At 30.7% G+C, this 20568-nt stretch overlaps 1 protein-coding gene across 4 annotated transcripts; it reads left to right on the forward strand.

Annotated features, from left to right (window-relative positions):
* The first annotated feature begins 1589 nt into the window (after nucleotides 1-1589).
* LOC107450371 (bifunctional FAD diphosphatase/FAD synthase) lies at nucleotides 1590-11782 on the forward strand. Of its 4 annotated transcripts, none has more exons than XM_016066141.4 (4): nucleotides 1590-1730; nucleotides 3236-4281; nucleotides 5960-6223; nucleotides 9113-11782. In XM_016066141.4, the coding sequence occupies exons 2-4, from the start codon at nucleotides 3251-3253 to the stop codon at nucleotides 9267-9269; spliced, it is 1452 nt and encodes a 483-aa protein (XP_015921627.3). In that variant the 5' UTR covers nucleotides 1590-1730; nucleotides 3236-3250; the 3' UTR covers nucleotides 9270-11782. The 4 variants fall into 4 exon arrangements, with proteins under 4 accessions (XP_015921627.3, XP_015921630.3, XP_015921628.3 ...); XM_016066144.4 differs by having other exon boundaries at nucleotides 1592-1725; XM_016066142.4 differs by having other exon boundaries at nucleotides 1689-1775.
* The last annotated feature ends 8786 nt before the right edge of the window (nucleotides 11783-20568 follow it).

Below are 20568 nucleotides of genomic sequence, written 5' to 3' on the forward strand. Positions count from 1 at the left end.
CTATACGTTTGACTGATAAAATGTTTAATGATATTGAAACTAATACTGAACTTGTGATTTTAATTAACCGAAAATAAAGAAAATTGCTTTTCTTCTCCATACCTTTCAGTCTAATAGATATAGTAAACTGTTTGTTTAACTATATATTTATTTCACTTGCTGTTTTGTCAATTGACATTACATATTAAAATTTCTGTTATCTCTTATCTCTATGTTCTTTCTTTGCTAAAACCGATCTTTAAACGAGATTGGTTTATGATGGAGTTGCCGCGAATTGAATTTGTCAAAAAAATAACCCCAATTCGAAATTCGTGCAATAATAATTAGCGATCAAAATGGACTACAGGTGGCTCCAAACAGAACTCTCTATCTATAGCAACACTTCGCTTGCTTTGACCATTAGCGTGTGAATAGTCATGGAAGAAGGAAGGAAACTATAAGTTAGGAAACTATATAGAACTCATAACTGCATTAAATCTAGTTTTTAAAGAAAACAGGGAAATTTTAGAAAATATTTTTGTCAATTAAATCAGAAAAAATGTAATTCATTCCCATACAACTGAGAAGAGGAGGAGATGGGAGGGTCAAGACATGGAACCGCGAACTGGTCGTTTGCCCGATGAATTGAGTACTACAATCGCGAATATCAATATATATATTGCTTAGTCAAAATTTGACGTCCCGCAGTGGACATATCGTTACGACATGGTTCCCAGCAGATCACCGAAGTCAAGCATCACTGGCTGCGGTCAGTGTGCGGGTGGGTGATCACTTGGAGCAGTCTGCGTAGGGACCGAGGGTGTGCGGAATTGGCCCTCGTTAGCCTGTTCTACCGTAAAGTGCTCGACTGCACGTGCAGGTCGTCGGGCTACCGAAGCGGGGTGCTATCCCCTCTTCAGAGGATCAAAATTGTGATGGCATGTCTTCGGATCATCCTCAGGGATGCTTCCCAGACCGTCGCTAATAGCCCATTGTGCGACGTAAATGAACAACAATCAAAATTTGACGTCGACTCTTTCAGATAAAAAAAAAAATTCCTCCGCATTTGACCAAAAATTTGATGGGCGAGTTTTTCGGAGAAAATTATTTTACACCGCTCTGGTTCTCATTCGAATGTGATTTTGTTTCCATGCGTAAAGATTGCAAACAGAGAGAATAATCTTTTACTCTGGCTCTCTTCTCCTTTATCGGGTCCCGCAGTGGACTGATCATTAAGACACGGTTCCCAGCAGATCACCGAAGTCAAGCATCACTGGCTGCGGTCAGTGTGCGGGTGGGTGACCCACTTAGATCAGTCTGCGTAGGGACCAAGGGTGTGCGGTATAGGTCCTCGATAAACTGTGCTACCGTAAAGTGCTCGACTTCGCGCGCAGGTCGTTGGGCTACCGAGGCGGGGGTGCCATCCCCTCTGCAGAGGATCAAAATTGTGATGGCATGTCTTCGGATCATCCTCAGGGATGTTTCCCAGACCGTCGTCAATAGCCCATTGTGGAGCTCTAGTGCGACGTAAATGAACTACAACAACAACAACAAATCTCCTTTATCGGCTGTCACAGATGCGTGAATCATATATAGTGAGAATAGTTTCTATAAAAAATGACAAGCTAAGCTGCTGGCTCTTTAAAGACAGAAATAAGTTTCTTTAAACTTTCCAATACCCGGGCAGAAGTAGGTCACCGACAAGTGAACGAATTTCAAAACAAACAATTGATTGCAATCTGAAAAGTAAGGCAAGTGATACAGCTGCTAATTTCAACAACTTCTAAGTTTATTCTGTATATATTAATTAATCCCTCATCGGATTCTTTAAAACTATTCAAACGAATTTGAGAAAGCACTTATTTATAATTTTTTTTAAGCTAGAGTTTGTCATCTTTGTATGGAATTATGTCTAGTATAGTTTAGTTAATATCAGTGGAAAAAATAATAATATATCTTAGTAATAAATTTTATCAAATTGTTACTCATCTTTAGTGCTATGTTGTTAGTTATTTTATTGTTAGTCATCTCCCCATTTATAATTAAAATGTACACCGATTTTTTATAGTTTCAGATTTCATTCTTCCTAACAGAACAACTTAGTATTTTTTTTTCAAATTTTACAATTTCATTTTAATGTATTGGAAGGTGTGAAATAGAAATTATGTATTAATGGCCCTGTTTAAACCATCATCTAAAAACGTTTCAATAAATCTTATTGTAATTCTATAATTTTAGTTTATCAGAAGTTTTTTTGTAAAAGGTTTCTAGTTTGTTTTATTGTCTGGTAATTTTCTTATATTCGCAAGTGAATAAGCAAACTTGATGTAGTATTTTCTTAATAAAAGGGTTCATATTAATGCAACTTATAAAAAGGAAAGAATAAACACAAATTTTGCCTTAAAATGAATATTATTTCTTAAAGCTTTGATTATGCTGTATCAAAATATTTTAATTTTGAATTGGGATCAAACAAGGTTAAAGGGGCAAGAATAATATGCAGAGCTAATTGATTTCTGAAAAAGACAATTTTTATAATTTTCTTGAAATAATTCCTTTCCTTAATTTTTCTCTCATCATAGATCTTATTTAGATTTATAACCAAAAAAAAATTTAAAAATTGTTTTTTTAGCTTTTTGCGACAAACCTCTCTAGCAATAATAATAAATGTACATGCTACTAATTTTAAGTATCTAAAGTGTTGTAGTTTGTTTTTAAGTTAAGTCTGCAATATATTTTTTATTCTACTATTATGAGTGAAACATTCAAATCATGTAAATACCCTAGACCTCAATAACTCTTAAAATTAGGTTTTATGATATGCAGTTGAATTCACAAGTCTGCAAAGGCTCCAGTTTTGCTATAGGAAGTTGAGTCTAGTAGTTTTTGTTGTTTTAGTTAAAATAGAATAAAATAAGCTGAATTATAATTTTGAATACTGATACAACAATTTGTAAATGCAATTTGTATTTAGCAATTATTACAAAATATTAGAATTGAGCAACAATTTGTATTTAGCAATTTATTCAATGTGTATAATACTTTACATAAATAAATTTTAAAAAAATAACTTTAATCTGAGGTAAATAATGGATTAGTGATTGGATACAAACCTATTACAGGTTTTAAAAAAAATCATTACTGGTCAATAAAGGTCCTTTCCATGGAACCCTAGGGTTCCACAGAGCACCTTTTGGGAACTGCTGATATATGTTATTATTAGAGTTACTTTAACTCTTTGTTTTCTTTTCTCTAGGATATTTGCTGTGAAATGGCTAGATCAACTGCATCCATCATAATTATTGGTGATGAGATTCTTAAAGGGCAAACAAGAGATACAAACTCCCACTTTCTTTGCAGAGAGCTGTATAAGTGCGGGGTTTACGTTTCTCGCATTACTGTCCTCCGTGATGATGTTGACACTGTTGCCAAAGAAGTGCGTTCTAATTCTAAATTATTCGATTACGTGCTGACGGCTGGTGGTATCGGCCCAACTCACGACGATGTCACTTACGAAGGAGTTGCCAAAGCTTTTGATGAAAATTTAATTTTAAACAAGGAGCTTCAAAATATCTTTTCACGGTTGTGTCTCAGACTCGATTTAGATGAATCCGCTACACTCAAAATGTCTCACGTCCCAGTGTCTGCCGAGATCCATCACAGTGACCATTCTTTTATTCCCATTGTTTCTGTACAGAATGTATTTATTTTTCCCGGTATACCGTCCTACTTGGAATTAGCTTTCAGCAATTTAAAAGCGATTTTTAAAAAAACGTCGAAACCTTTTTACAATGTTTGCTTGTTTGTGAACAGCAATGAATTTAACATTACTTCTTGCCTGAATGCAACCGTCAAAGAGTTTGACTCTTCACAAGTGAGGTTCGGCTCTTACCCCGACATCGAGAACGATTACTATCAGGTCAAATTAGTTCTGGAGGCAGATTCGAAAGAAGCTCTCGTGGAAGCGGAAGCTTTTCTGAGAAGTCATCTTCCCCAGAACTCTGTCGTGGGACCCAATCCGCCCGACTCCGAAGAAGCTCTCTCCACACTCTTTGCAAGCAAAATATTGCCACTAAAAAAAAGTTTGGAAATACTTGAAAAGTGCTTTGAAACATATTCAGTTGAAAATACTTGTTTAAGTTTTAATGGTGGTAAAGACTGCACAGTTCTTTTGCATCTCACCTTTTTATTTCTCCAGAAGAAAGGTCTCCTCTCTGGTCATAAGAAATTAAAAGTATTCCTTGTAAAAAGCGGGCAATCATTTCAAGAAATTGAAAACTTTATAGAGTTATGTGTTGATAGGTAAGAGGCTCTTACTTGAGGATTGTTAATTTTAAACTCTACCAATGCTTTATAAATTATTTCTTTAATCAATTCTTTTATTAAAATAAAGGGGATTAAGGTTATTTTACTTAAAACAGAAACAAATATTTCTATTAAATGTAGCAAAATGTGATTTGTTGAGCTATGGCTATTTAAGTTCCCAAACTTTTTAATCAAAATTTTATTGCAATCGATTCCTGCCTTGTTCTACGTAAGGTAAAAATAAATCGAACTTTTATCTAATTCCTTGACTGCTTTGTAGTCTTATATGTAATAAATATCATTAGTGACATTTAAATAAAAATCAGGTGCATGAAAAACAGTAAATGATTTCCTAAAATAAAATATTAACTAATTGTTCCAGAGCCTCATGTATTCATTTAATGTTGCATTTTTTAAAAATAAGAGCTACTTATTTAAAAAATTAAATCCAATAAAAAGTTTATTAATATTCCCCCCTCTAAAGAAAGAGATACTTATAAAAATTTAACGAGTTAATAATCCTAGCAAAATATATATTTGTAATAGTAATCAGAATTAAACCTATAACCACAGAAAATTTTACCAGTGTGTAATTATTATTTAAATGGTGTATTAATTTTCTTAAAAATGGAATATGAATAAAAAGGCAGTGTTTTTAAGGGATGATGGCTTATTTTAACGAAAAGGACAAATTTATATGGATGAAGGGGCATGTGGGCTGCCCTTCAAAAAACACCTGCGGAGAACACTGATTAATACATTACTTTTGCCACCTCTAGAAAAAGTATTTTCTGAAATGATGGGAATTCAACTGTGGAAAGCATGCATAACTGTTGTCATCAGGTCTCTTTTTATAAAGAAATAATTCTTAATTTTTTTTTTAAAATCCCTAATTGTACTTTATTTGTTTCAAAATTATAACATATTACAGGGCTGGCTATAAGTAACGTTTCAAAGCTTTCCCCAAGGGCAGCGGGTTGCTAGAGGGTGCACTTGCACCTCCCTGGCTTTTTTTTTTTTAACAATTAAAGAGGTACAGAAAAACAATTTTGTTATATAATTTTTTTATTAAAAATATTTTTATTCAAAAACAAATAATTAAGTAATTATTGATACATAACAATTAAATAATTGTTTAATCAAACAAGAATTGTAATCGTCTTGTTAGCTGTCCAAATCTGTTTATGACTTTTTCAATGAATTCTGAGTCATCTTTGATTCTTTTCTTTTGCAATGAGCATGCACAAACTACTCAATCTCTCGTGAGACATTGTAGACCGATTCTATGTTTTGATGCTTTGCATTGTACTGAAAAAGCGTTCCATAATGCACCTAGTAGCTGGAAGAGTTAGGCCAATTTTAATTGCCTCCGTTACAGCTGGATAAAATGGTGTGGCCTGAATAACTAAATCAATTTATTCAAGGGATTCATAAGAATTTTCTCTATTGAAACAGATGAAAAAAAATTAACATATGAAAGCATATGTAATAACAAAACAAAATGTAATAACAGAATATTTAAAAAAAAAATTTATTTTTTTTTTTTGGGGGGGGGAGTTAGTTTGTTGAAGGGTTGCACCCCCTTTTATATTATTCTGCTGGCGCCCTTGGTTTTCCCCCTTGTGAAGCAGATATTATTGATAAAATTCTTCTAATTGATTTCTCTCCATTTAAGGTATCACCTTGAAGTCATGACTTACGAACATCCCATAAAAGAAGCCCTCTCCAACCTAAAGAAAGATCACCCTGAAATAGAAGCTATATTGATGGGTTCCCGTCTGACAGATCCTCACTGTTCTCAACTTCTTCCCTTTCAGAAAACAGATGATGACTGGCCACAGTTTATGCGTGTTAATCCTCTATCCCACTGGTCTTACTCTGAAGTGTGGGAATTCTTAAAAGAACTTCAGGTCCCTTATTGCAGCCTCTATGACAGAGGGTGAGTTTTCTATTTCTTGTTAAGTCATTCACGAGTGGCCACGCTCTTTGAAAACAGGGAATTTCAAAATACCACTTGAAAAACTAGGAATTATCAGGGAAATTCATAGTTTGTAAATTCTTGGGGTTTCAGCAATTAATAATAATTACATGCAGTTTATCTTATAGTGTGCTTTATATTTTACTTATGAGGCGCTATAACTTATTTTTCTATGACTAATCATTAGCTTATTGAGGTGCACAACTTTTGTGAGCGAAGAGCCACTTACACAGCAAGTTGATTAATGAAGAGCCTGTTTTCAGCATTTGTGATAATTCTTGTGTAAATATTAGTGAACTAAGCGGTAGATTTTTTTTTTAATCGAAAAAATTAGCAGAAAATTAAATACTTTTAATTATTCAAAAATATAAAAAGTGATATTTTTTGTAACAAAATTTTTCTCTTTTTATCAATAATTGTTTTTATCAAAAATATATGTATGCAAAAATAGTGGGAAGAAAATATAAATTTTAATAAAATAAAATAAAAAAAATAATGCTCACAGAATGAAGGTCTAAAAAGAATACATAAATTTTTAATGAGTAATATAAATAATAATTACTAACAATGTAAATATTTTAATTGAACAAAATTTATAGGGTTTGAGCAAAAATTAAAACAAAACCATTATTGTACAAAATAAGATGTGATATATATTTTTAGATTATACTTCAGAGACATTATTTCTGTTTCTTGAATTTTTTGGTCCTATAAATTTTAAATAAAAAACATTTCTTTTTTGAAAAATCACCAAAGTTACAAAACATTTAAAACAATGAGCAGTTTAAAAATTCATGTTTTCCTCCAGTTTTTGAATTTTTCAGTTTGCAATAACATTTTATTAAGATGTACAAATGCATGACGTTAACTTGTCGACAAAAAACGACTGAAAAATAATTTATATTTAGAATGAAATATACATAAGTGAATTGTATGAAAAAGTGATTATTTGAATGCATGATTGGAAAATCGCGTGTTATAGTAACATCATAGTTAAAATAACGGGGTAGCCAAAATACGAATGACGAAACATTAAACATCGCAAAATTGCAAATATATAGATAAATGGCTCAAATTTACCATAAAATCAGAAAGAATAAAGCACGTCAATAAGTAATTATTTAAATGTGTGATTTAAAATTCGTAAGTTGTTATATAAATGAGAATTTTTAAAGCGACTTGGGAATGCAAAGAAAAACTGCCCTAAAAATTATTGAATAATAACTTGGGTTAAAGGTTAAATCGGCAGAAACAAAGCATGTAAAAAAGGGATTGTTTAAATGTGCGAGTTTAAACCTGCTTGTCATAATAATATTGTAGTAAAAACAATAACAAGAAAAAAGAAGGAAAAGCTTATCAATAACTGGCTTTAAAATTTTTTTTATTTAGACTTATAATGAAATTATCACAAATAAAGCACGCTAAAAAGTGGTAAATTAAATGCATGATTGATAACTCACGAGTCATAATATCGTAATAAATGAATTGGGATTCTGGAAATTGCTAGTTACAGGGTATCTGCCCCCCTGGAAAGTCATATGTGTAAGAAAAAACATCATTTCTAGAGCGAATTATCTTTTAAACTTCTGTGATTTCACAATTTTTTCATTTCATCAATTGTAGCAGAAGCAAGACAGTCATTGTTGAATTCTTTTTATTTCGAAATGAGAACAAAAAAATCCAGAGTATTATTAATTAATAAAAATAGCTTTTTAAATTTATTGTTCTGTTTTTGTTGGGAGAAAATAGTAACTTCGTTAAGTCATGAAAAGTTCTTGGAATTAGTCATGGAAAGTCATGAAATACATACTTTGACAACATTGTTGTCATATGTACAGTGTGCAAAAAAAAAAATTTATCTAATGATTGGATCTTCACGTCCTAGGACTCATTCTTAATGGTTCGAGAGGATGACCTCAAATATGCTAATTAATTTGTGCAGGCGCTATTTTAAGTTACAAAACCAGACACAAAAACATACTTTCGCAGAATAAATAAACCTTTTTTCCCGATGAATTCGGATTTCTGATCCCCGAAATATAAGGAGTAGCCGCAACCTGGGGAATATGGTTGCCATAGTTTGGTCAGGTGAGTTTTCCAAGGTTTGGACCCCTTAATGTTTGTTTTACTTTTTGTGTATTTCGCCATATTTCGAGAAATATTAAAGAGAGTTAAAAAAAAATTTGCTCACAATTAAAAAATTCGTTTATCTATGCATATGTTATACTGATCTTGCTCAAATTTTATGTTTCGCTCTATAAAATTACAGTCTTTAAAATGATGTAAAAAAATTTTGTACCTTGCAATTCAAAATTTTTTTTGATCATTCTTCAATAAAATAATTAAATTAATTTTTTTGCAGGGAATTATCTTAGCATAAATAAATTATATAATAGCATGCAAAAATTTTTGCTTTAAAACTTCTGGAGATATGGCTAAATACACAAAAAGTAAAATTAACGGGTTAAAACTTTGCATCACTCTCCTGACAACCATATTCCCCAGATTGTGGCTACCCCTGTATTTTGGTGGTCAGAAATCTGTATGTTAAAAAAGGTATGTTTATTCAGAGAAAGTATGTTTTTGTGCCTTTTTTCGTAACTTAAAATATCGTCTGCACTAATTAATAAGCATATTTGAGGTCACTCTCTCGAATCATAAAAATTAAGTCCTTGAACATGAAGATCCGATGATTAGATCAAAAGTTATTCAGGTTGGCCCGTTTTTTTCCTTCTTTTTTTCACAAATGTTTTAAGTTAATAACTTTTCTAAAAAGTAGAAATATTCCTCCGAAACGTTTTTGTATATGTTTTGCATACGTTAAGTGTTAATGTTACTTTTATTACCTAGATACACTTCTTTGGGCTGCCAGCACAACACACTTCCCAATGAAGAACTGTTAAGTGTGACAAAGAGTGGAACATCCTATTATATGCCTGCTTACATGCTGAAAGACCCTCAACAGGAAAGAAAAGGTCGAAGCTCGAAGAAAACACTAACCCAATAATACAATTATTTACTATAGTACTTGAATCTCTATTATAGCAATTGAAATTTATGGTTGCTAATTGTTTAAATGCAACTGAAACTTGAATTTTTTTTTTAAAAATGTAGCAACTTAAACTAATCTATTTGAAACAGTATTGCAATTTGAAGCATATATTGCATATTCAATGATCAAAAAGATTGATATCAGTTACTTTCCATTATTGATAATTTGAAGCATCCTCGTTGCAGAACCAGCTTGGAGTTTCGTGTATGGATTCTTCGTAAATTTCTTTTCAAAGGGTTCATTAATCAATTTCTTTCTCTTTAGTGATGTGTTATAAGAGGTAGTTTATTTTGCAGTTAAGACGAATGGTATTGAAATCACATTCTTTTTATTTTATATTTACTTAGATTTAACAGTTCTCTGGGCATAAGATGAATTTTGTCAAAATTGGCTGTATGCCTAAGCTATATGCTTAGAACAGAGATTTAAAATTTTGAAGGAAGTCAATCGAAAGATTACATCAATACCAAAAATTGCTTAAAATATTCTGAATCTTAAAATTAAATTCATGGTTTTATTATAGAGAAAGGGGAATTGGCACCAATCACACGCCATCAATTCTCATGAAAGAAAATTTCAAAACTAAGAAAAAGTGCTGAATGACTTTATAAAAATTATGCATAATAAAAGATATCATTTGAGAAAAATCAAATGTATCTTTACCCTTTTATGTATTATATTAATACTTGCACTTTATCGACATAAAACTACATTAATGTCAATTATTCTATTGGCTTCATAATTATATTATATGGCATATTTTTCTCAAGGTAAATCCAGAATTGAAAGCAAATATTTGCTCTTATTTTGTGGCTTTAAAATATAACATATGTTTTAGTTTAATCCACAAGTGATGTTATATCAAGAGCAGACTGTAGTTCTTTTTCGATACACTTGCATACACAGGGAAAACCTGTGAAATAAAAGGAATTTTGTTTTTTATATTTTGTTTTTGATAGTTTATTTTTGTCTTTTAAAAAATAGTGACCACTCAAATCAAAGTCTATGGGATATTTCAGCTATACTGAATTTTATTTACTATAGCATTATTTAAGTTTGTTCAGCTGTTCTTTTTTTTTTCTCCAAATTTTTCCAGCTATTATAACTAATAAATATAGTTAGCTGAATAGAGCTCACACAAGAGCACAGTAATTGTTGTTTCCTCTTAGTATATTGTGTATAATATGTATAGAGAAAACACAGGGTGTTTGTTTTTTCTTTCAGATTTGAGTGGTAACTCTAATACATTGATTTTCTAGTGTTTAAATCTTACCTCAGTCTACTGATTTCACAGAAAGAGTTTGTTTTTTCATGTTCAGGGTTAGCTTTGTAATGTTCTGAAAAACATTTGTTGTGAAGTTTTCACGAATGTACCTACCAAAATTATTCTGTTACCTTCAAAGTACTTTAGAGAATTACATTTTTTCAGTAATAGAAATTTATACTTATAAGCACGGGTATGTTTAAGAGTTTCGGAAACCTTATAAAAACATTTTCACTGCATTTTTTTAATTCAGTACTAATTTTATAATTGTCATTGAACTGCCCACCTAAGTTTTAGGTTTACGACTACTAATGTTCAACTCCGTAGTCTTGTAATTTTGAACCGAATCTAGAAGACTAGGGAACTCATGGATCAAGTATTGGGAGAAATTTGCGTTATATGCAAAGGAAAACCACAAAGACCTCACATGGTTAGCCTGACGGCAAGGGAAATCTAACACATGAGGATATTTTACGTCAGCACTGTGGTCAATGGAAGCGGGGTATGGAGTTCGTATTGACCAGCCATTGCTGGGATTTGAACCTGGTTCACCTTATTGGAAGCCACCACGGCTCCAGTACTAGTTTTGGGAAAACTCCATGCTAATTAAATTTTTTTACTTTAACTGACTGGATATTTTCTGAGAGACATTTTTGGTTGTAAAGACTGCCTTCTTCATGCGGGACAGTAAATTTGAATTGATTAAGGTAGCCCTGAGTCACTGAACAATTTACTACTCTCTGAAAATCAAAGTATTACTTCTGTTTATAGAACCAAAATGAAGTATCTTTCAAAAGAGTTTTTTTTTTTTTCATTTGAAAAAGTTGCAGTTCAAGAATTATATATCCAAAGTTTTAAGCTATTAAATAATACAGATATCCTTCTCAGACTTAAGATTATGAGGCTACAATAATATATATATTTTCCTTAATAGTTTTTGATAAACACCTCTGGATAATAAGGAACAGTTTTATATAAAAATTTTTGTCTCTGGATAAATTATGGCTGTTCATATAAAGCTTCTTCCAATGTTTGCAGAATAATTAGAGAATTCTAAAAAATGGTGGACTGTGCAAGCCTTATTCAGGTGATGTTGCATAAAAATGTATTGTTTTATTATTATAGTAAAAATTCTATGAAAGGTTTTGTACTATTAAAAATGTATTTTTGTTGTCCTGAAATATTAAAAAATAATCAGAAACTTTTTAAGTTTTTATTAATTTCTTAGAAAGAGATTTTCTTTTATTTTTGCTTATATAATTTGTTATTTTAAATATTGAACTGTACAGCATTGATACTGTAAGTGCTGTAGTGTTTATATCAATAACAAATAATTTAGGCCATTTGATTATTGTTCTCTTACTTTTCTGGTCCAAACGATTCTAAAGTGAAGCGAATATGTATTTTATATTTTTGTTTTATAGTACAGTCGGACTTCTATTTAACGAACTTCCATTTAACAAATTTTTTTCGAAGAACCAAGAACATTTTGGAAATTTCTTTGTAAAATAACTTCCAAATTGCGAAGTGAATTTTCTATTTAACGAAATTTTCATTTAGACCCACTTTTCCAAAATATTTCTTAACATTTCAAACTTGTTAACGCATTTTATGAGGGAAATGGCCTAGAATTAATTTTTGAAGCCACTGCTTTATGAAATGTATTGCTGTTTTCACTAAAAATTATCTTAGAGAACGCAGTAAATTCTCTTTCTGTTAGCATTTCAAACGAGAAACTCAGCTCTAATTTACGGATTTTATCTGTAACAATTTAACTTAAGAACGCAGGTGGTAATGTATGTTTAAAATTACTTTTATAATAAATGCAACTATAATTTTATACATAAATTTAGTCTTTTTTTTAGTTGAAAATGTATATAGCATGATAGTGTAACACTAGATAATGTTTTGCTCTATTTTTGCTTTCCATGCAGATTTCTTTTATGGTTAAGATTTATAAAATAAATAGTAGATACTAGTTTACACGTTAAAGGTGCATCAATTGCTATTTTAATTATGTATAGTGTTTATAAATTACAAACCTGTTTTGTGTTGCTCGAGTATTTTAAAAGGTGATTTTTTATTTAACGAATTTTCCATATAACGAACTTATTATCGGAATTTAGTGATTTCGTTAAATAGAGGTCCAACTGTATATAGGAAACAAATCTCAATTTAAATCCAAATACAGTGCACTATCGATTAACCATGGATGAATTACTCTCTGTCTGGCTGACAATAAAACAGTGCTGCATAATATGAGCTAAGTGCAGCAATAAATAAATTTTGCTTTGAAGAAAGAAACTTTTGTTATCCAAGTTATATTCTGTCCAACAATATTTTATGGGTCGCATTCATTTCATCGACAATCACTTCAGCGACAGGCCATTTCCACGACACCACTTCATCGTCTAGGTCATTTCGTCGACAGACCATTTCATCGACTAGGTCATTTCGTCGACAGGTCATTTCGGCGACAGGGTCATTTCGTCGACAGGTTCATTTGTCGACAAGTCATTTCGTCGACAGGGTCATTTCGTCGACAAGGTCGTTTCATCGACAGGGTGATTTCATCGACATGGTCATTTTGTCTACAGGGTTATTTCGTCGACAAGGTCATTTCGTCGACAATATTAAGAAAAGATTATTTTGTAGGCAAAGTCATGCGTAATTTTGAAACTAGTTTTATGATTTTTTACATTAGACGTTATGCCCCTTGCACTTCTTTCTAATTTAGTATATTTATGAGGAAATTTTTTAAACCTAGCTTGATGCAAAATCTTAATAGTATGTTGAAGTTGCCAGAAAAAAAGCATTTCATTTGAAAATTGCCTACTCCTCTATTCACATCACGTTGCAAAAACGAAACATTAAATTGTATTTTACACATTTAAGTTGTATATTACACAATTTTTTTTCTAGTCATATTTAACACATTTATTTCAAAGATTAATTTTTAATGTATATTATTGTAGATTAGCATCGCAAAAGAAATTGCAAAACTATTGTAAATGATTCTTGATGTAGGGAGTGAATGACGGGTGAAATTAGGAAGGAAAAAAAGACGGTATATAATGAATCTGTGAGATAATGAAACCATGTGGTCGATAGGTAATTTCAATGACAAGGTCTTTTCGTTAACAGGCTATTTCAGCTGCAAAAATTTTCTGTCGATAAAAAGAATACTTATATAATATTCCCCCACAATGAGTAAAACGCATTTATACAGTTTAAAATCTTGTCAAAAAAAAAGAGAAAGAAAAGGTACAAACTTTTACAATGATAACTATGGTTTACGAAGAATTTAATCCGAAAAACACAAATTTTTTAGATAGTAAAATTACTTCTTGTTTTATCAGAAATTTATATATTCCCGATGCTTAGATATTTATTTTTTTCAAGCTCAATTGATTTTTTTTTCACATGCAAGTAATCGTTAATTTTGTTACTATTGACATATTAATAAAATTTTCTTACATAAAATTTCAATATTTATATATTTTCTCTTTGAAAAAGTATCGATACAGGGAAAAACAATCTAAGTTGCATGAGTGGCTATTACGAAGGTTGGTGAGCGAAGTGTGCAAGGGACGAAACTTCCTAGTATTATAAAAATGTTGGTGGGAAAATGCATGTGGGGAAAAATTGATGATAAAAAATTTTGTTCTAACTCTCTTCCTCATGTCTTTGTCAGCTATGCTGCTGAAGAGGGAAGTTTCTGACAGTTCTTGTGAAATTTAAATGAAATATTGTTTGAAACGAAAGTCTTGTTCTCGCATTTCCAGTTTATTTTATTTCTTATTTAATTAATTATTTATAATGTTTTGGTGTTTAATATATATTTTATCCTATATGTTCCCTAAACATTTATAAGTTCTTTTATTTTATAAAATAAACTTCGTTAATGTAAAAAAAAAGAAAAAACTCACAATGACTCCACATCCTCGTTAAGCGATGCAATCGAAATATAAAAAATGGTTCCAAAGCAGAGGATGGGAGGAAACCTGTCTAATTGGTTTTTATGATCTAAAACATTTGGGGGGGAAATCGTAATTTATTACGATATAACAAATAAATTGACTTTTGTGTTTATAATTGAGGAGAGTTATCCATATGCATCTGATTTTATTCTCATTAATGTTTTATTAAAACAAGTTTAGCAAACTTGTTTTTTTACTCAAATATTAAAATGTTTTTCTTTTAGATTTGCCAGAGAATAAAAATTTATTTAAATAAATAAAATTTGCAGTGAGAGTATGTATTTTAAAGGCGAGCACTAAGGAAAGTCCTTTAAAAAGTGTAATCGGAAATGGAAATGTTTTTAAATATCATGTTTGATATGTGTTCTGAAAAAGAAATGTGAATTTTTGTTACCAAAACGAAACGAACGTGGAATTTTGAATGTTGATAGAATTTTTTGTGAACTTTTGCCCTTGTGCTTTTTGCTATGCATGAAAATTTTTTTCTCATTTGTAGTCTACTGAACAAACTTGATATTTTAAATATATATGAATTTTTTATTTCATTTTTTCTGCATTTTAGTTTTGGGCCTCCTGGCTTGTTCAGGCCGAAAATAATCAAAATTTTGATTGGCAATAAATCGTGCTAATAGTGGTCAGTAAGCGTTTGAAAATTGTGTTTTCATCGTGTACAGAAAATCAGTCAAAAATTTCAGCAATTATACTAGTAAAAAATTGGTCAAATTTTAATTGCAATATTTTTCTTTTCTTTTTTGTAGAGTAAGAGTTATTTATTCTTACGTTTAAATTTCAAGTTTGACTTTTTGTTAATTTTCTTTTAAACAAAATGTGTCTAATTTAAATCCTGCGAATAAAAAATGAATTAATTCATCATTTATTAACTACTATTATTATTCTTATTAAATTATACTATTATTATTTAATTATAATAATAGTATAATTTGATAGTATTAGATTAGAATTTAATAATTAATACTATCATTAAATTCACTATTCATAGAAAAAACACATTTTGTGAAGAGCAAACACTAACACGCTTGCAACGTTACGCATGTGCTTCTTTTTGGTAAGGTGAGTAGCACTTTAAATATTGTAGGAATCTACAATCGCCTCGGTAAATACCTAAACATCAAGTTTGCATTCCTATTGTTCTTCGAAATCTCTAATAGTAGTAGCGAAACTAAGACTCAGTTCGAATAAGCATATTCCTGTCCTTGTTAAGGTTGCTGAACAGAAAGTTTAATTAAGCAATTGAAGTGAATTGAGTGCAATTAAAGTGAACATTAAGAAATTACTTTTCCATCATAAGAAACCTAGAATTTTTTTTTCCTACATATGCAGATGTAATAATTAGGTCTATGATTATTTTCATTTCTGTGAGAATTCGACTGAAGTCTATGTTTTTGTTAAAATTTATGCAAAAATGTTTAAAATTTTTACAGCAATAAATTTAGCTTTCCCCTCCTTGAAATAGTGTCTAAATTTTCATTGTAATATATTTTTATTACTTTTAATTCCAAAAATATATTTTATTAATTTGATTTGATATTAAAAACAATTTGATTGCTAACGTCACACTATATTAACTGTTGACCACGGTCCGGATATAATGCTTGGTAATTTTCTGAAGACAATCCTTACCTATCCCGAAAATAAGTGTCGAGCTATTACGATTTAGATATGGAAAAGTAGATTTCGATACATCAACCGTTTAAACACTTCTCAACTAACCTATTAATTAATTTAAAAAGCGAACTTCTTTTAGTCCAATTGGAACAATACACAGCCATAAAGAATTTTACTTTAGTATAAAAATTAAATAATTGCATTTTTCTAATTGATAATAGAAATATTTAGATTAAATCTCTAAAATAGTTTCAGAATTACGCATGACACTATCAACGAAATGACCCTGTCGACGAAATGACTTTCGAAGAAATGGCCTGCCGACGAAGTGATTGTCGATGAAATGAACCAGACCCATATTTTATATGTTTAAGATTCAGATCAATAATAATTTGCGCTTGTAAGATTCCGTCCAACAATATTCTACGCTCATGAAAATTTATCTTGTATTATTTTGACAAATTATATCTAATGGTCTCCTTTTATTTAGTTATTTACCTTTTAAGAAAGGCCGAGTGCAAATAAAGAGGTGCATTAACACCCAGGGATGGCGATTGCCTGTAGCTCCAGGTAAGGAGGGCGCTGAGCAAAACCCAGTTTTAGTGTTCTGTAAATTATTTATTTCCTCCATTTTTTTAAATATTGTTTGCTTTAAAATTATATTTATAAATTATTTTTTTATTAATTGTCTATTCTAAGGTTAATTTTTTATGGTTTACGTACTCGAATTAAAAGTTTTTACTAAAGATGGGAAGTGGAGCAGATAAACCGCTTTTCTGTAGAGCTTTATGGCTCAGGAAGTAGCCATCTAACAAACAAGCCAATATTCTCGCTAGAGAAAAACAGGGGAAGGAGTGAGCTTGGAGAATGACCATGAGCTCAAATTTGTGTCAATCGAGCCTCTGTGTCAAACATACTCATAAGAGGACGCCTTGCAGCAAAAGAAAATTTTAATCACTTATTCTGCTTTGTTACTAAATTAAAATTTAGAAGAAAGAAAAAGTGAGTTCAGACAAACCTAGAGAAAGCCATGGAAGTTTCAAATACTGAAAAGAAAATTTTTAAGTATACAGATGAAAATAAATTACGAGATGATAACTTAGGATGATGCAATGGAGAAATTTTCTTCTAATAATTTGTTTGCATTTTAATAAATTTAAATATTTTTTTCAGTATAAACTTCATGATTTACTCTTGGTTTGCCTGAACTTACCTTTTTTTCCTCTTAAATTAGTAATGGAGCAGAAACAGGAGTTAACGACGAAAATTTTCTTCTTAACATAATGTAAATTTACTGATATAAATCTTAATATTTCATGTTGAATATACTTCTATTTCGTCTCATAATATAATTTAAATGTTTCATCTAAACCAGGTGGGACAACATTTTACATACTTCGTTATTTATTTAAAGATTTTCCGGGAAACTGAAGTAAGACTATTTTCTTCCTAAAAATATTTGCTAATAGCAGACTCTGGGAGAAATATAGTTTGTCTACGGCTAGAACTTCCCTCACCATCAAGTCTGAGGGGATATAACATTAAACAATTCTGATTCTTTCTTATCCGAATCAGATATGATCCAAGAGTCTGTCATCACGAAATATAAATCTTTCGAAATAACCCAGTTAATATAAATCTGCAATACGTTTGTTAGCGCCTTGCCTTGTTACTGATGGTGCTGTTAAAATACATTTTTGCTCCTATTTTTAATAAATACAGTCCTGGTCGTCGTGAAAAATGGTGGTAATTCGGTTGCTTTGTGTCGAGCTTTTCTTGTGTGTGTATAAAACAACTTTTATTCTGCCGTTTAAGAACTTTTATAAGAAACCGACTCGTTACCTCAAAAAGAAAGGCAGCCCCCCCCCCAAAAAAAAATGCATTAAGTCAAAGAAAATTAAAGGAATAGTATAAATAATTAAAACTATCCTAACTTCATAAAAAAAAATTAATATTCTTCCATAATGCATACCTACCAAGTCTCCTGAATTTTACGGCTATATATTCTCAAATTCTTGTATTTTATGACCGTATATTCTCAAATTCAGGGATGACATTCTTCCGCGGATTCCCGCTTTTTTTTCAGATTTTTCCCGCTAAAATTTTATTTTGCACAAGTTAAAATATTTTATGAGGAATTTAATTTTCCGCGGAGCGAAATTATTGAGGTCCTCATTCTTCCCTCTGAAGTTTCTCTAAAAATCATTTCCTTAGGATAAAACTGGTTGACCTTTATACAGGGATGAGATTTTTTTCGCTTTTGTCTCTCGAATTTCAGCCTTTTTTATCAAAAACTCAGGTTCTCTAAAAGTTTCGTTTTCTTTTTATTTATTTATAAATATCCGGGTTTTTTTTAAAAAAATTCAGTCGTTGAAGTCAAATTATTATATTTATTTACGATTTTCAAAGAAAAACAGAAAATTCAAATTACGTCCTAGCTGCTAATCCTTCCGCATGTTTACTTATATTAGCTATTTTCTCCGATTTTACACACAGAAAATAAGATTTTCCGTACTTTTTTTCCGTCGGCGGATTAGCTCGTATTTTCGTAATTTAGACGTCGCTGCCTCTTGTATTCTCGAGAGAAAGCAAACAAAAAAAGAGAGAAAAAAAAAATAGAGGTGGATTTGTGGTGAAAATATTTATTTGCTCATTCAATTAATGTTGTAAATTCAGTAAATTGAATTGTAATGTGTAAACACAAAACAATTCAAACAAGCCTTTTAGAAATCCCAAGTCCAGACTCTGCAAATATCTCGATTTTTATTCACGCGATTTTAATATCAATCGTCGATTTTCGTATTTACCCGATTTAAAAGTTGCGCATTGCGATTCTTATTTACGCTTTTTAAATATCGTACATTATGACTCTTATTTACGAGATTTAAAAAACCAATATCGCGATTTGTATTTACGAGCTTTTAAAACCCTATGTAGTTACGCGAGCTTAAAAACCAATGTCGTGATTCGTTTTTGCGGTTGTAATATCGCGCGATTTTAAAATTACGCATCATGATTTGTATTTTCGCATTTTTTAAATTCGATGTAGAGTTTCATATTCACGTGATTTAAAAGCCTCATGTCGGGATTTATAATCACATGGATTACAAGTTTAAACAAAAATTTTACAAAAAAAGTGCGATTTATATATATATTCTTGGATTTCCTCTTTTTTACTTTCTGAGTACTCTCATCCCTGATTCTTATTCGAAATATTTATGATTTATTTTAATATTATTCAATAAAATGTAAATATGTATATGCAATTGTAAAATTTTTAATATTATTATGAACCTAAATTATTATTTTGTTTCAGTAATTAGTGTTTAAAGGTTGATGTTTTCTAATTATTAAGTATGAACAAATTGCTATTACCAACATATTTTGAAATCAGGATTCTAAATTTATTCCAACTTATTGTTATCAAACAATATATAGCTAAAAAAGTGTCGATATTTGCTTTAATTATTTTCTAAAAATGAAAGTTATAACTGAACTTTTTATAATATTTTTAATGTCCTTTATGACAGCTAGTAAAATATTTTATTAGTGTAAAATGGTATTTTTTTTTTTTAATATTATGGACAAGAAAATTATTTTGAACGTAAATAATGTGTTAGTTGTGTAAAGTTTCAAAGCTAATATCAAGAAAAAGTCAAAACTTATTTTTACAGAGAGTATGATGCGAAGTTTTCATAATATCCTATGCTTGCGAGATTTATGTACAGCGTGACGTCAAGAGGAGGGAAAGTCATAACTTCTGTTCAAAGAGAGGAATGAAACCAATCCTAAGTTCGAGTATTATTAAATGGCAGCGGATTAAATTCCTAATAAAAAGATGGTGAGTTCAAGTACTGTACGTAAGAGTATACGTTAGAAAAGTATTTAAAAGATAGGCTCAAATGTTGATCAAATCAGCTGATGATGAAATTTCTGCAAGTTAAAAAACTGCACAAGATTAATTTTTGGATAAAGCCTCAGAAGAGCGTTGAAGAACGGAACTGTTTTAGAATAGTGACTGTTTTTCAAACAAAGAAATGTTCAATTACTTCTAGAGTAGGCGAGAAGATAAACTTTTCACTTCCTTGTTCTTCCAAGTACTTTTCATTTAAACTTTTTTTTTTCTAATGCCCACCTGGATAATGACCTAGGTCATACAGGCACCTGAAGGACAGATTTGTTGGCCACTCCTTCAGGGGCACCATATTAGGTGGGCCAACGTTGCTCCCATAGTAAGGACAGATAGTACAAAGAAGGAAAGAACATCCATGCCTTGCCCGGGATTCGAACCCAGAACCTTTCTGATGCAAGGACAGTTCCCTAACCCCTACACAGGCCGGTCGGCTCATTTAAACAAAAAATCTAATTAGCAAAGATTAAAGAT

This window comes from Parasteatoda tepidariorum, chromosome 1, assembly GCF_982258835.1.
Source record: "Parasteatoda tepidariorum strain Cologne lab strain chromosome 1, Ptep-v5.0, whole genome shotgun sequence".
NCBI classification, from domain to species: Eukaryota; Metazoa; Arthropoda; class Arachnida; order Araneae; family Theridiidae; genus Parasteatoda; species Parasteatoda tepidariorum.

Coding starts and splice junctions, on each gene's coding strand:
- LOC107450371 (XM_016066141.4), top strand. CDS start 3,251: ATGGCTAGATCAACTGCATCCATCATAATTATTGGTGATGAGATTCTT. Junction 4,282..5,959: donor ATAGAGTTATGTGTTGATAG/GTAAGAGGCTCT, acceptor TCTCCATTTAAG/GTATCACCTTGAAGTCATGA. Junction 6,224..9,112: donor TGCAGCCTCTATGACAGAGG/GTGAGTTTTCTA, acceptor TTTATTACCTAG/ATACACTTCTTTGGGCTGCC.